At 34.2% G+C, this 17,185-nt stretch overlaps 1 protein-coding gene across 1 annotated transcript in view; it reads right to left on the reverse strand.

The window, feature by feature from the left end:
- The window catches only part of LOC149770744 (rotatin-like), a 76,127-nt gene that overhangs the window by 45,027 nt on the left and 13,915 nt on the right, over nt 1–17,185 (reverse strand). Inside the window, exons 4-9 of the mRNA XM_089949173.1 lie at nt 15,897–16,031; nt 14,297–14,372; nt 12,013–12,141; nt 9,658–9,759; nt 3,686–3,844; nt 89–196 (exon numbers count right to left, since the gene is read on the reverse strand). Of these exons, the coding sequence (XP_089805299.1) occupies nt 89–196; nt 3,686–3,844; nt 9,658–9,759; nt 12,013–12,141; nt 14,297–14,372; nt 15,897–16,031 (709 nt within the window). The remainder of the gene's footprint in view (nt 1–88; nt 197–3,685; nt 3,845–9,657; nt 9,760–12,012; nt 12,142–14,296; nt 14,373–15,896; nt 16,032–17,185) is intronic.

Below are 17,185 nucleotides of genomic sequence, written 5' to 3' on the forward strand. Positions count from 1 at the left end.
AAATAAAGTATTTTTGAAGTTTGTCTACTTTTGACACATAAGAAGATTGGAAAGAGATTAAAGAAATTACAAGTTGGGATTTTTTTACCTGGTACTCTGTATCTGTGACAACAGGCCCCTGCCAAATATTTTGCTCTGTATCCACTGTACCAGTAGGCATTGTCTGTGATGTCAGGTTTACCAGCAGCAGGGCAGCCTAGGGAGTTAAATCAGACATACATTTTAGGTCTGCGTGATTCCATAAACTATCTGAATCAGTGATTGCTACAGGATTTTCACACAGAAGGGTAAGTCCCTTCCCCAATAGGCCATGTGGTCTGAAGTGTTTACCTTTACAGATCACTCACAACTCACCTATGTAAATGTGGGTTTGAGACTAGGCTCTTCCAATGTGGGCATGCATGAAAGCTTGCCAGTATCTTCCCATGGGCTGGTGGTTCTTCCCAGTGTTCCTGGGTTTTTCCTCACCAAATATATGTTCTGCCATGCATACCATGTCATGTGCTGAAACATGCCTTAAATCCCATAAAAACAAAAGAAACCAGTTCTGACATCTTCATGAAGTTAGGATTTTCCATTTTAAAGGGGAGCTGTTTTCATATACCAGCAAAATATATGAACAGATCACCTTACACTTTATTTCCATAAAAGTGTACAAAATAAATAACTCTTACTGAATAAAGATAAAACATACAGTTGTTTTTCTTCATGATCAGCAATGGCAGTAATTTTGTTTAACAACAAAAATACTATGTCATATGCATTAGAACTGAATAGAAGCAGAGACATTTCCCCATAAGAAAAAAAATAGATTTTCACCATACTACAACCTCACCTGGTACAGCTTGTAAAACAGTTTAATAAGCAGATCATCAATGAAAATGTCTCTTTGCTAAAGGAATATGAACACGCCCATCAAGGTTCATGACTGTACAAATGACAATGTCAGAGAAACCGAGCTAAATGTAGAAAATTTATTTAATCAACAGTGAAGACACTGTGACCTACATTTGCCCATAGAGAGTAGTACCTCCAAGATGAACCCATCATGCTCCATAAACTTACATAAAACAACAAAATTGATTATTACAGAAAGTCACTTCATTGTCATCAACTAGATGACAATATAAAATCATATGTAAATGAAATCATTTCATCTCATAAAAGGCATGTAAAAAAATTTAAAATTTGGAAATATGACAGTGCAAGTAATGTTATATTTCAAATATCAAGTGAATTAGGCAAGGAGATTTCAAAATATAATTGGTTAAACAATGTCCCCATAGCTCGAAAATGACCAAGGCACTAAGGTGGTACAGGAAGAAAGGCATGCAAATATTCTAATACTTCAAGTATGAAATGAATCAAGTGAGGGGCTAGTAAATTACAAGGTGACCATGTTGATCCACACCCAGAGTTAACAATAAGTAAATTTATATTTGCCACCAATGCACACTAACTATTGTAACACTAGAAATGGTTTACATAAGTTCGCAGAGTGGTGAGAATATAGTTATCACATGAAGAAATACTGATTGCTGACCTTGTTGACATTCTGCCCAATAGCCAAATGTATGAGCTGTTGACCAAGAAATCTGGATCATTAGATTGTGTTCTGTTGAAATTTCTTCCAATTTGATTGCATATAGTATAAAAACAACTTTTTCATTCTTTTTCTTTTAATCCATATTTGAAGACTGATCATAATTTGTCCAAAACTGATAGACCCACATGCCTAGATACTTTGTACAGCTTTAGAAAAAATAAAGTTGTGTAAATCTTTTTCAATTTTTAATACTGGATTGGTATCATTTGTTAAAATTTGAAATCCCTCTATGCCAGGATATTCTTTGCCAAATGTTGGTTAAACTCAGGCATTTAACTGTTTCTCACTTTTTAATAATGGCAGCCATATTTGATGACAGATAAACATCATTGGTATAAATCTGAAAGGTCAACATGCCAGGATGCTTTCTATCAAGATTGGTCAAATTCTACACAGTGGTTTTGGAAAGAAAGTCATCTTTAAAGCTTTTCTAATTTTTGCAACATCAGTTATATTGAGTCCTGGATCAGCATCACATGAACAGACCTGAAAGGTTTTCAGGAAGGGTGCTTTCTATCAGGTTTGGTCCAATTCTTTTCAATGGTATTGAAGAAGTAGTTCCAGGGTTTTTATATTTACAGTAATGGTGTCCACACTTGATGAAGCATAAGTATCAGTTATACAAACATGAAACCCTTCAATGCTACGATAATGTCAAATTCAGTCAAATTCTGTTATGTCATTTTTATAAAGTTTTCAAAGCTTTTTACATCTTTAGTAATGGTGTCCATATCTGATGGCATATTTGGCACTGTGTACAAGTTGAGGTAAATTCTAATCAATAATTTGGGAGAAAAAATCATTCCAAGTTTTTTTCTTCTTCTATTTTAAGTGATATGGCCATATTTGATGATCGATTGGCACCGTCTGTACTGAATTTAAATGTCTTTATTTCAGAATGCTTTCTCTCAAATTTGGTCAAAGTCTGTTCAGCAGTTTTAGAGAAGTCATTTCTAAGTTTCTCTATTTTTATTAACAGTGGCTTTTCTACATTTAGTAAAACAGTTATATTTGACAGTCTACTGGCATTATCTGCATAAACTTGACACATCTTCAAACCAGGGAGCTTTATCTTAAATTTGATTAAATTCTGTTTGGTGGTTTATGAGATGTTTAACAGGCTTTTTCTGTTTTTAGTAATGCCAACAACGTTTGATGGCAAATCAACATCATCTGTACAAATTTGAAAGCCCTTCATGCCAGGATTCTCTATTCCAAATTTGGACAAAACTGGTCAAATGGTTATTGAGAAGTTTAAAGTAATAATTACTGACAGATGCATGATACATGACTCATGCAGGGCTTAAGTTCACCTGGCCATTACATATTTTTTACCTGCCAGTCTCTGGCACCCTCAACCAGTTTAAAAGTTATTAAAAAGTTGTGAAGGTCCCAAAGGAACAAAAAGGCTTTTAGCTTGGGTAATCAAAGAGGACTCAAAGTCTGATGGTCATTGATTTAATAACCTGTTCTGACCATGGATAAAACATTCCTTAATCTTTGTTCCAACCTTAAATTTGTCTCTCTTAGAATTTTTAAAAAGTACTATGAGTCCAGAAAATTTGGATTAATGATGGTATAAACTCTATTTCTTACAAACTTAACATATGAGATAACAGAACAAAACATTTCCATATAAATTATTGTCAAGTGGTATAAATTGTCAATAAGGCTGCACATCAAAATATGTCATCCAACATTTTATAATATTATGATGTCATCCAGCTAACTTGATATATTCATGCATACAATAAATAAAATTACAGATGAAGTTTAGTAAAGAGCAATTTTTTATTTTATTTTTTATTAATTATGTTAAGATATTGCAATCAAAGTAAATAATACACAGACTGTTATTATATTTGTACTGTCTAATATCATGTACTGGCTCGCAAGCTTGCCAGCCACATGCCAAGCAACCCATCCACCAGAGATATCAGAGAGTACACAAACAATAACCTATATTATAAGCTGTATAACAGATTTGATGACATTAAAACATACAACAGACACAACACTGTAATAATTCAGTTAAATTTAAGTATCAAAACAAAATAAAAACTTCTGATGCAAATTAACCTGCTCTTTGACCATACTGCATTCTGACTGGTCAAGAAGGATGCTGAAAGCAGCTCCCCAGATGCCTCCTGGGATATGTTTACAGTTGGATGTCACCAGGATTCTCCCAGGCACAGTGGAGGTCAAGGCTACAGCTATTCCCAGTCCTGCTGTCCTCACCTAAAATGGACATGAATAACTGATACTTCTTTACCTCAAGCTATCATGGCCTATGTGGTGGTGTGAAGTAGCCATTTCAACATATTATGATTAGGTATGGCACATATTATTTATGCAAAACTTTAAAATATAGGGGTGAAAAATCATGCAGAAAAGTAGTTCTCAGAATTATTACAAACTTATAAAAAAGTAAATGAGAAACTTTCAAATAAGCTGAAAGCTTCCAAAGTACAAAATGTGGAAATATAGAACTGAAAAGAGAAAGCTGTCATTATTTTTTGTACAACCTTCAGCTTCACATGCAAACATGACATGTTAATCTACCATTGAAAGAAAGTGGTGAGAAGGTAAAAAAAAAAAAGTCTGGTCAAATAACAACACTGATATTACCCCTGCAGAGGTTGATCAAAGTGGCCAGATAATTGGGCCACAATTTGAAGGTTTAAGAGCAAATAAGAATAGTGTGTCTAGAAGCAATACTGATAGTACATGGTGGTTACCCAAACTGAAAGCTCCTAACAAGGAAAGACCATTTCAAAATCCTTGACAGAATTGATAATTGTAGTATCTACTTTTCAAATGAAAATTCTTGGGGGCAAATTCTGTGGAGAGGCTAAAAAATGCATTATTATATGGAATTATTTCATGAGTGATTCATGGATTTTATAAACTGTCTTAGGGTACAAAACAAAGTCTGAATCTATGCCATTCAAATCACTTTTCCAAAAGAAATTCCTTTTTCTAATGAACCGAGAACCGTTATTAGTAATGACATAAAGAAATTTTTATCCAAAGAAAATGAAGTTCTGTTGGAGATTGCCTGTGATCTCTTTATTTTCAACATTTTTCTTGCACCCAAACCAAACAGGAAATTCTGACCAATTATCAAACTAAAACATCTCAATAAATTTGTTCATTATGAACATTTCAAGCAAGAAACATCAGAAGTAGTGTTAGATCTCATCCAGGAAAATTATTTCTTCACTTCAGTTGATCTGAAGGATACTTACTTTAGTATACATAGAGATTATCAAAAGTTTATGACATTTATTTGGAATATGCACAATTTTCAATTTGTTTGTTTACTCTTTGTGATTTCCTTGGCTCCAAGAGTGTTCACAAAAATCACTGAACCCATTTAGTGCATTAGGTATTCCTACTGTATTGATGAGTTATTGAAATTGGATGATGACAATCAAATTTGTTTATAAAATGCATTGCTTATGATGGAAGCGATTGAATCAATAGATTTCATGATAAATGTAAAGCCATGATAAATGTAGAGAAATCTGTCCTCATTCGATCTCAGCGAAGATATATGTATAGAAATCTGTCCTCATTCGATCTCAGCGAAGATAAATGTAGAGAAATCTGTCCTCATTCGATCTCAGCGAAGATAAATGTAGAGAAATCTGTCCTCATTCGATCTCAGCGAATTGTCATTTCTGCTTAAAAGACTGAACTTAACACCTTTTAAAGTTTTTGTTACAGAAGAGAAAGTGGAAAACAATTCATCACGTCATCAGCTTATAAGGTTTAAATAGAAAGGTAAATCTTTCATACATTTAGATAGACAAAAAGTGGGGCTAACTTTCAAGTAAGTTACCTCGAGTTGCTGCCAATTCTGTATGCCTTGTAAGCTTTTTATTCAGATAATAAGGAGAACAATGAAATTCACTCTGACAATGTATATGCTATCTTATGTTAAAATGCCATCTATTTAATATGATCTGTTAGCTATAAGTAGATGCAGAAAGTGTTTGGAATGAGATTTATTTATATTTATATTTTGCAGGTAAACATAATATCCAGGCAGATTTTCTTTCCAGAAACTTTTCAGACTCAAAAGAATGGAATACTACTGGAATTAATTTGGAACACTTTATACTTCTGGACTTGTGGGATTTTTCACAATTGTGTAAGTAGCTTTTATATTTTCACTTTGTATTCTATGAAAATAAATCATTTGTTGAATTTTACTAAACCTGATGTTTTTTCTTCTCTTTTCTGTTATATAGTTTAGAACCAAAGAGTTGTAACACATTACATATAAATGTTTGTTTCATGGTTTCCAGAGTCATGTGGTTTTAAAAATTATGCTTTTCATGATATGGGTCAATCCCTCACACTGTTCTTACTTTTAGTCCTACTGAGAAAATACTGAATAAAAACCAAAATAATTTTAATTGTTCCACGCTGGACATCAGTCTTGGTTTACTCTAGTTTTGTCATGCCCGATTTCTCTTCTTCTTAGATTTCCCAGGCATAGATAAGCTCCTGACATAACCACATCTTTATTCTCTAGGGGAATCTCAGTGATTGCATCAGATTCAGTACACTGCAACAGAATTTCTGAGATTACAATAATTTTTATAGTTACACTTTTTGTTAAATAAAGATAAATCTGACAGTGTCATCAACATTCACATGGAAATGTTGTTTCAAACACTGAGACTCTCTGGTAATGACTGGTGCATCAATCCTTTGTTTATTAGTAAACATATGAAGAATCTGAAGTACAAGTGGAGTCCATCAAAACCACTACATACTGACACTTGGCATACAAGTCCAGTCTTTAAATACCTGTGTACTCTTTTTCCCCAGGAAAGCAGGTCTTTGAATTTATGTAATATAACTTGCATGACAGATAAAATAGTATTATGTTTGACTAATTCATCAAAACTTAAGGCAAAGCATGAGTTTCTATTTGGAGCTTAACAATGATGAGAAGGTGTGTGCAATGCATACTTTATTGTATTATATTGATAGGGCAAAAGGTATTAGGAAATCTACTCTGGATTTTGTGTCTTATTCTTCAGCCTCAACTGACAACTGCCAGATGGATGTAAGTTTAGAACACTCTGAAACTGATATATTCCATGCTCATCATTACAGAGCTGCTTCAGCATCAGTCGCTTTCAGACAAGACTGTTCCTTGAGGAAATCTTAAATACATCAGACTGGACATCAGCAAAGATAACTTTTGCCTCATGGATATTTATGACAGCAGTAATGGGCTTGCAGAGGCAATAATTACTTGCAATAAATAATGTAGAATTTGTCTTCACCACTTACATGATGGTGAAGGAATTTATCATAAGCTATGGTATTATGTGCTTTGATTCTGATTTACAGGTTTAGCAATTCTGAATACATGTCCCTTTCAATACTTGCCGTTTTCTTTGCTATCTTTAAAGAGTCTAAGGCTTTAAAGAATATATTGGTCCTTCGTCCAAACATTTGTGAAGGAAGAGGAGCACTACAGGAGTGAAGCCTGAGTCTGAGCCTGTATTCAGCCACCATTCCTTACAGTAGGAGTCCCACAGGTCATGTAAGCTTGATATCCTATTTCTGATTACACATGGGAGCCATTTTTTTAGAATCTTATTACACATACCTCTTAAATGATAATTACTCAGTTTATTTCACTGCTTGGGAGTCAATATTCATTACAAGATCATTATATAACTGACCTTGGAAATACACCCAAAAAAAATCAGTGTTCAAGTCTGTGAACATTTTTAGATGTAATTCAAAAGAAGTATGCACATAAATGAATAGAGGCTGGTAGCTGATACCTCATAACTATAGCTAAGAGAAAGTACTTTTAAACAATGGATGAATCTGTATGAAGATCTCTAGTGACAATAATTTGCAGTTCAGCTTGAGATTTCTAATCTTGCTGATGTCTGCCTAAAAGTCAAATGTAAAAGCAATTTGGCCAAGAAATCTGGCTCATAGGGATGCTTTCTGTACAAATTTTGTTCTAATACTGTTGACTGTGTATTTTACCAAACAAAGTTCTTTCAAGGTTTTTCTATTTTTAATATCTTCATCCATTTTTTAAAGCATATCAGCACCATTCAACCATTATTGTAAAGATTTTATAAAATGATGCTTTCGGTCAAACATGGTGTAATCCTTTTCAGCAGTTTTCAAGATAAAGTTGTTTAAATGTCTTTCTACTTATTCATAATGTTGACAATATTTGATACTTGATAGGCATCTTTTGCACAAATATGAAAGCTTTTAGGCCAGAATGATTTGTCAAATTTGTTTACATTTTGTTGAACATTTTGAGAAGAAGTTCTTCAAGGGTGCAATAAAACAAAACAAAAATGAAACCGAACTTTTTTCTATTTTCAGTAAGAGTAGCCATGAATGATGGTGGATCAACAAGCACTGGTATAAACTTGAAAGCCCTTCATCTCATGTTGCTTTATTTCAAATTCTGGTCACATTCTGCTAAGTAGTTTTTCAAAAAGAAGTTGTTCAAAAGATTTTCTGTTTTTACTTACAGTGACCATCAGAATAATTTGTACAAACGTGAAAGCCATTTTTGCTGAGCAGTTTTTAAAAGTCATTCCAAGGCTTTACTATTTTTTCTGTAATGTCCACCATATTTGAAGGAGTATCAGCAACATTTTTATATATTTGAAAGCCCCTAATGTCTGGATGATTTTTGTCAAATTTGGTTCAGTTCTGAGAAGAATTTTCTCAGGTTATCATATTTTATGGCAGGCTGGGATCATCTGTACAAACTTGAAAGCACTTCATGCCTGGATGCTCCGAAAAGCATTTTTTCAAATGTAGTTATGACAGCCATACTTGATGTCAGATCAGCATCATTCGTATGGATCTAAAGGCCCTTCATTCTAGGAAACTCTGCAAAATTTGGTCAAAATTGGTCCAGTGGAAAGTGAGAATAAAACAGCAATTGTTGATGGATGCAAGATGCATGACAGACAATGCACAACAGATGCAGGGCTACCAGGTGACCAAAATACACCTCTCCCTCAATAACTCGCGCACAACGGGGTCCACAAACATAGACTGCACTATAATGAAGTGAGTTCACCCGACATACAACCGAGGCCGCTAGATTTTAAGTATGTAGGATTTTAGTGCATTTTAACTTTGTTTTTATATTCTACCTCTTTTATTTGGTCTAAAATATATAATTAATGTGATAATACAAAGGAGACCAGCTGTTAATTTATTGCAACAATACAACAAATACTTCCACAAGTCAGTTATCAACAAATACTTCCACAAGTCAGTTATCAACAAATACTTCCATAAGTCAGTTATCAAAAACACAGTTGGTACTTAATTAGGTTCTCAGAGAAATGCTTGCGGACATAGCTGTTACCATAGATTGACACATTTTACGTTTAAATACACATTGCATTTATGATGATTATGCTGAAGCGAATCTAAAAGATAGAATTAAAACAAAAATTTCGCTTAATATAAATTATTTAATTGGCATTTAAATATTAATGTTCACTAGGCATAAATCACATTTTCATTGATCAAAATTTCCTTGAATATCTTTAATTACGGTGCATTTAAAATGTCATTTGGAAAGAAAATGTAACCAATTATATGACTTATTATTAGAAGTTGATAATTTCAAAATGTTAAGTAATGTTTCCAGGTTATATCTACTGATTTCAACCATAAAACGATGATATATCAACATTTCAGTTACCAATTTTGATCACGATTTTTTTTTCAAGTTTAAGAAATAGGGATCAATTTTTTGGGGTGTGTGTTTTCTGGTTTTAAAAAAAAGGCATCCACACCTGACCCCACAATATAAGCGGGTTGGCTAGTTATCAGGATGCAAGTTATCAAGGGAGTGGTGTACCCAAAATCTCAAGGAAACAACTCATATTAAATAGGCGACCATATAAATTACCCATTCACATGCTGGAATTGAACATAAGATGACAGAGGTGCAAAGCAGTTGTGTTACCATGATACTCTAAACCCCTCTTTGGGCAAGTTTGATGGTGTAAAAATCTCACCTCAGGGTCTCTGTAGGTCCATAGAGTTAGCATCCAGTTGAGCCCTGGATCTGTCATGGCATCTGATCCATGCCGTGAGTACAGCCAATTTTTCGGCCAATTCTGGAAATGAACCAAGGAAAAGATAGCATATGCCCACAAATATAATAAGTTCTACATAAATCTTAATTACGAATACACATGATGCTATTTAGTGAATTTATAGGGTTTTTTTTGCAGATGTAACACTTAGCATTTTTTTTCTAAAAAAAGGACACGGGTACATTTTGGCAAGTTATATTATAGTCATTGTGACAGTTAGCGAAGATTTAGGAAGATTCCAATTTTCGTTTTCTTGTTGTTATTGTTCTTTGAGGGTGTTTTTGTTGGTTTTAATGGCACTTTAAACATATTACCAGCTACATCATAACTGTAGAAACCAATTTTTCCTAATAAAATATGTTTCTTCAAAAATACTTACCCAATCATAATACCTTAGTAGTTTTCTTAAGGTATTATGATTGGGTAATGTATTTAAAGATGAAACTAATTTTTCCCAGTAAAATATATTTCTTCGAAAATAAGTTACCCACTCATAATACCGTAGGAGAACTACCTAAGGTATTATGATTGGATAATGTATTCAAGAAGAACGGGGAGCTGAGTGCCTTCCCCAATGACACACCAAGGCAACTGACCTGGGGGCAGCCTGGACATGTATCAAACCCATGACCCTTCCATTACACACTGCATGCTCTACCAACTGATCTACCATGGCTTTCTTTTTATTTTAGTGGGTGCTGCTAGTAGAATTTTTCAGCCCTATATAAAACTGTCTTACGATTGCTTATTCTGAATTATCACACCTGCCAACGCTACAATGACCTTCTCCGTAAGCCAGTACATCTCTTTCCATAAGTAAAACTGTAAGTAAGGTGTAACAAAATATCATATAATGCTATAATTGATAACTTGGAAAATGTGAATTTGAAAAGATTAGAAGTGTGGTCTCATGTAGCAAGGGCTCTCAACATGACATTATTTTTGTTTTGTTTTTAATTCATATGGTGGCAGCCATAATTTCTCCTACCATGAGCAATAATTGAAATGATGGCCAATTAAGTGTAATAGTTACCTTTCCTGCTTTTTTTATATACACTTCCAAGCAGGGACAAATTTCTGAATATTCGTTTCATACATCTGTTCTGATTGTTTGGCTTATAGTCCTCTTCATCTTCAATGTGTTTTTCCTCATTGGACAATGATGGTTTAATATAAATGCAGCAAAAGCTTAATAATGCATGCATTCTGGCATGAAAAACATGGGAAATTAAGCATCTGAAGTACTCCTGTAAAGTTAGTCTAATGGTACCTAGATTTGACCACAAAGACTGCATTTTTCATATATTTTACAAATGTTCCATAAGTCTGTAATTTAATTGTCATTTTAATAAGCCTTACAGTCAAAAAATTATAAGGGTTGATGGGTCTGAATTACTCTCCACTACATGCAACACTTTAATGAGGAAAATGAAAAACAGTTATTGCCATTCAATGAGGGAACAATTAAGAAGAAGTCATGCAATCAGATCATGTGATTAAATTTACATGTGGTCTATTCCACTGCTGATTATAAGCAGCGGCATAATGATGCTAAATTAAAATGTGTTGTTGGCTGGGATTAGAAACATAAATAATCTCTGCTTATTTTATTGTAGATCTGGCTGACTACTATGTGTTCACAATTGTGTGTCAAGGTGCAAGTTGTGTCAATGTTTTTCCATATAGCAGGTCATTTTAGTGGTGGAGAAATGTTAGCGATTTTGTGATCACAGAATAATATTGCAAAAAATGAATACAATGCAAATGCATTATCCTCTGAAATGTTGTTGTTGTTGTTGTAGGGTTTAACGCCATTTTTCTTCACATGATAGGCTATACATGGCGGCCAGTATTAATGGTGGAGGAAGAACCCGGGAAAACCCTGGAAAGAACCACTGACCCACGAGAAGCTACTGGCAAGCTTTCTCACATACCCACATTGACTGAATCTGAGACTCGAACCCACGCAGACAGAGGTGAGATGGCAGTGATCCATAACGCAGAGCACTTTAGACCACTCGGCCACTCGTGGCCCCACTCTGAAATGTACATTTGCCATAATTCATATAATTTCATGAAACTTGTAAACAATATGAGGAAACAGTTACCCATTTTTTTATTCAATGAGAAAGTTTCAGTATTTTCCATTAAAAACATACTTGGTAAAAGTGACTTAGTAAGGACTATAGATGTTGTTGTCATAGAAAAGATCACAATGCTGATACGTATCAATGAATTAAAATACCACTATTCTGAGGTTTCTGTAGATGTTACCTTGTCCTGAGCAAGAGTGGCCATTTCATACGCCAGATGACGAAGACACAAAGTTGCTGCCTTAGTGACACCTTTGCCCATGAACGACATTGCAGTACCTCCTCGACCTATGTGAAAAGCTGACACCACCTGAAAATATCAATCAATAAAATTTCTGAATTAGTCTTTCAGATGGATCAGAGTTTGCAAAGTTCCAACATTTGCAAAACTATAAAAAAATGATCATACCCCAAAAATGATGTCTGAAGATAAAAAAATTCCCAGCATGTTTCAGCAACTGTTAAAACTATGTAAACTGTGTTCAATGTTTATTGATACATATTCAGCTAGATCTGCAGAAAACATATCCCCATATTTCACTCCATTACTTCTACTCCCCTACCCCTATCATACACACATAAATGCCAAAGTTCTCCAACTCCAAAGGTTCTACCCTAGTGGATGGATCAAATGTTTTATGCAAAGACAGACCTAAGTATATACTATCTGAAGATGGGAATATATTGTATACAAATACAGTACCATAAATTTGTGTGTGTGCGTGATTTAGATTTTTAATGTAGCTTTAACAATTTTTCAGTCATATGGCTACGATGTCTGCACTTTCGCAGTTTATAGTGATGTCTAGCACTGGGACATCATGCCACAGACATGTAGCATGATATCCCACCCAGACACACTATCCTGATACCAGGTTGACCAGTCCTAACACTAACCTCTTAATGCTGAGTGCCTAGCAAGGCAGCTGTTAGTACCATTTTCATAAGTCTTTGGTATGACCCGGCCGGGGTTCGAACCCATGACCACCCGCATCTGAGGCTGATGCTCAATCATAAATTAGTGAATATAACACATGGGTTATCCAAGTTTTTCCCTACCATGCAAACCCACCCACCCCTGCAGGGTATATGTGTCTGCGTGTTATAAAATTTGATTTTTACTCATTTTACCATGTTGTAGTAATTTCCTATTTCAAACAACACACCAAGTTTGAAAAAGTAAATGAGTCTAGCTTTGATTATATAGTTAAATTTCACATTTCAGCCACATTTTTCGATGTTTAAAGATAGAATAACAAGAAGACAAGATCAACATAATAAAATCAGCATCTTCTATTTAATAACTTACTAATTTATGAAGAGCCGTAATACTGCTGTGTTTACAAAATCTTAAAATGCCATATATGGATCTGATTTACTGTTGCAGTTGGATTTAGAACTACCATAGACTTCCAGAAGAATTTCACATTTCTGGAATCAATAGCAAATAGTAACCAGTGTTATTATTGCTTATTGTAAAATTGGAGGGTGTGTAGTTCAAACCATCTGGCTATTACTCACGGCTAGGTGATTATCATATTGATTTCGAATTAAAAGTAATGGATAGGTCCTGCATTTAACAAAGAGAGCACGTGGTATATCAAGAAATGTTTGAGATGGCTCAAAGTTAGGAAACTATGAGCTGAGTCAGACACAGTTTGGTTTAAACAGTTCTGCTGTGGTCCAATGGTAAAAAGAAAGAGTGATTTACCATACCCAAGTATTTTATACTATCTTTATATCTTTATAACAAAAAGAAGTCAACACAGATTTGGGTCTTTAATTATTCTTTACGAAAACTTGTAGGTTATATATAACTGCATGTAATCTAATACAATCTGTTTATACCCGAGTGCATGTTATACTTGAATGCGTGTTATATTTCCTAATTTATGGTAATCTTCATTTCATGCATAGGCAATATGGGTATAGAATAAAGCTCAAATACATACAATCCTTTAATCAGTGCCAGAAGTAAGTTGCTTTATGATTGTTTATACTTGCTATATTCAAACTGAGAAAAGATGAAAATCTGCCCTTGATAAAAAAGGCTATGGCGGTATGACAATTGTGTCAGGGAATCATATTATTAATGATGACAAATCCTTAAACAAAATTCTTAACTCTGCACAAATTAATGAAGCAGTGCAGGTGTTTTTTTGCCTTATATAACCGTATAAATGACATAGTTTATGTCTATTCTAATAAGCAAGAGAACCTCTTAAAAACCAGTGCTTGTCGCAGAGATAACATACCAGCTGTTTCCAATACATGCAAAGGTGAACTGCTGCACAGTTAAGATCAATGGTTTTCTCAGTTTTGAGGTTTCTTCTATATAAAAAATAGCCTATAGAAAAATCTGAACTGTGTGTCAATAGTATTCTATTTGAGTTATGAAAACTTTTGTACAGCTCAAGCCAATAACTTAAAAGTAAAAAAAATTCAAAATTGTGATATACACTTACCTCTAGCAAGCAGCTGAGGACTTGAGAGCACAGAGTTGAACTGTCTGTTTCTGTACACTCCTGACTCCAGCCTGGTCTGAAAAATTGGCCAAATTTAAAATCATTCTAAGCTCATGTTTATAACACAGCAATTAAAGACTCATAATGATGACTTTCCTAACCTATAAAAATAACATGTTGCAGAACTATGTCAAGGAAAAATGTTTAAAAAAATTCTTACTTTATTTCATATTTTCACAAGTTTACTGACAGTCATGACTTCAAGAGAATGAAGCTTTGGAAGATCTGTTAGCTATGTCTGTACTGAGTGCAATGTTCACAAACAATTTTCAGAACCTGTTGGCCATATGTCAGCAAAGATTGAAACAAACAGCATAAACTGCTTCACTCTTTAAAATGGGATTGGGAGGTGATGGTGCTAAACAATAATCTTCAATATGTATTTAACTATCTGCTATTATTGCATTCCTTACCTTTTCCAGGGCACTAAGTCCCCAGTCCAAGCTAAATATTCCCTCCTCCAATTAGCAATTAGATAGAAAGAATGGAAAAGAACATGATCCCAGTCTGATTCCTCAGTCATAGCCAACCTACTGAATATCTTGGACCAAGACTACAGGACATCATAGCAGCGAAGGACAATGGAATCATCACAATAGTAGTAGGTAATTTTGTATAATTAACATTTGTTTCCTTACGGCCGACCCAGCTACATTTTAAATGCAGTAATAGACTCCCTGCTATTATTGCCTTACTCAACTGACCAATTAGGAGAGAGGCTGATGGCTCAAAAATAATGGAAATAACAAAAATGAACTAACTCTTGCTGTGTAAGTTTTTTCTATGTATGCTGGAAGGTGGGTTTGCATGAGGTGCATTCATAAATGAATCCAAGGAATAAATGCCATCGCTCTGATGCAACAAACAACCAAGGTAATAGGACAAAGATGTAGAGTGTGATTGCCAGAATGAGGATCTCATGAAAATGTCCCAAGAGGAGTGATTCAAGTAGGCTCCAGATGCAGTAATAGCCATAACCTCATAAGTATTAATACTCATTAAATGTGATGAGAAGGAATTCAAAAACATGTAGTAAATTGTGAAGATGGTGAAAACAAACAACACAAAAAAAGATATGTTTATCTGAAAAAAGTTATAGAAAACAAAGAAAACATTAAATTCATGGGACTATCATGCAACACATTTACCTGCATGATAGTCCAACAGAAATGAGGAAGATATTTCATATATGGGCTATGGCTAAGGAATCAGACTGGGATCATTTTCTATCCAATTCTTGGCTTCCAATTACTAAATGGAGGATGAACTATTTAGCTTGGACTGAAAAGGTAAGCAATTTAATAGTAGGAGGTAATGTATTACTTTTATTAAATTACTATCTTTTGACAGCCAATCAATTGTCCAGGATTCAATCCCAGTTCCTGAACATGTATTGGTAAGCATTTGCTCATTTAAGCTTAGTGCTTTGCTCCAAGGTATTCAGTTTCCTTCACCATAAAAACCACTCTACTGCAAACATTTTAGCTGTTCAGAGTTGTCAGAACCTCTGGAATACTGGATGTAAATACACTGTATATACCTGGCAGTTATATGCATGAGGCACTGCAGAGTTCCCTCCAGTGAGGCCAGATTATAGAAATGTGGAGCATCTGTTACATTTAGCCTCAACAGTAACTTGTGCGACAAGTCTCCTCGCAACTGGTGGAACTTGAGTCTGAAATTTTAAATGTAAAAATACAACAACATGTTTTATTCATATTATACATTTGAATACAACAAATTATAACACACAGATCAAGAGTATCAAAACTGTAACATCAAAAATTATTACAGTTTACAATATTGAAAAATAATCACCTATTGTACATTTGGTGTGTGCAAAAAATGCATAGATTATATTCTAGTTTAGCATTATACAAAAGCAGATTTTGATGAAAAAATTACCTCTATAACATAAGTAGCTAATAAAACTAGAAAAACAAGTAAAACACCATGTCAAGAGGAGTAACAATAGCAAGATTTTCAAGATGGCCACTGTGGGGGCCATATTTGTTGTCCAAGCAGGACCATTTTAATTTCAGATTTACTAGACATCATAAAACGTCTAGTGGTAAAACCCCATATCCATATGACTTCCCATTAAGAAGTAGCAATAACAAGAATTTCAAGATGGTAAAACCCTATATCTATATGACTTCCCATTAAGAAGTAGTAATAACAAGATTTTCAAGATGGTAAAACCCCATATCCATATGTCCTCCCATTAAGAAGTAGCAATAACAAGATTTTCAAGATGGTAAAACCCCATATCCATATGATTTCCCATTAAGAAGTAGCAATAAGAAGGTTTTCAAGATGGTAAAACCCCATATCCATATGACTTCCCATTAAGAAGTAGTAATAACAAGGTTTTCAAGATGGTAAAACCCCATATCCATATGACTTCCCATTAAGAAGTAGCAATAACAAGAATTTCAAGATGGTAAAACCCTATATCTATATGACTTCCCATTAAGAAGTAGCAATAACAAGGTTTTCAAGATGGTAAAACCCCATATCCATATGACTTCCCATTAAGAAGTAGCAATAACAAGATTTTCAAGATGGTAAAACCCCATATCCATATGACTTCACATTAAGAAGTAGCAATAACAAGAATTTCAAGATGGCAAAACCCTATATCTTTATGACTTCCCATTAAGAAGTAGCAATAACAAGAATTTCAAGATGGTAAAACCCTATATCTTTATGACTTCCCATTAAGAAGTAGCAATAACAAGATTTTCAAGATGGCAAAACCCCATATCTATATGACTTCCCATTAAGAAGTAGTAATAACACAATTTTTAAGATGGCAAAACCCCATAT

Source organism: Sinohyriopsis cumingii, unplaced genomic scaffold (genome assembly GCF_028554795.1).
Source record: "Sinohyriopsis cumingii isolate HCF-2022 unplaced genomic scaffold, ASM2855479v2 utg002431l, whole genome shotgun sequence".
Taxonomy (NCBI): Eukaryota; Metazoa; Mollusca; class Bivalvia; order Unionida; family Unionidae; genus Sinohyriopsis; species Sinohyriopsis cumingii.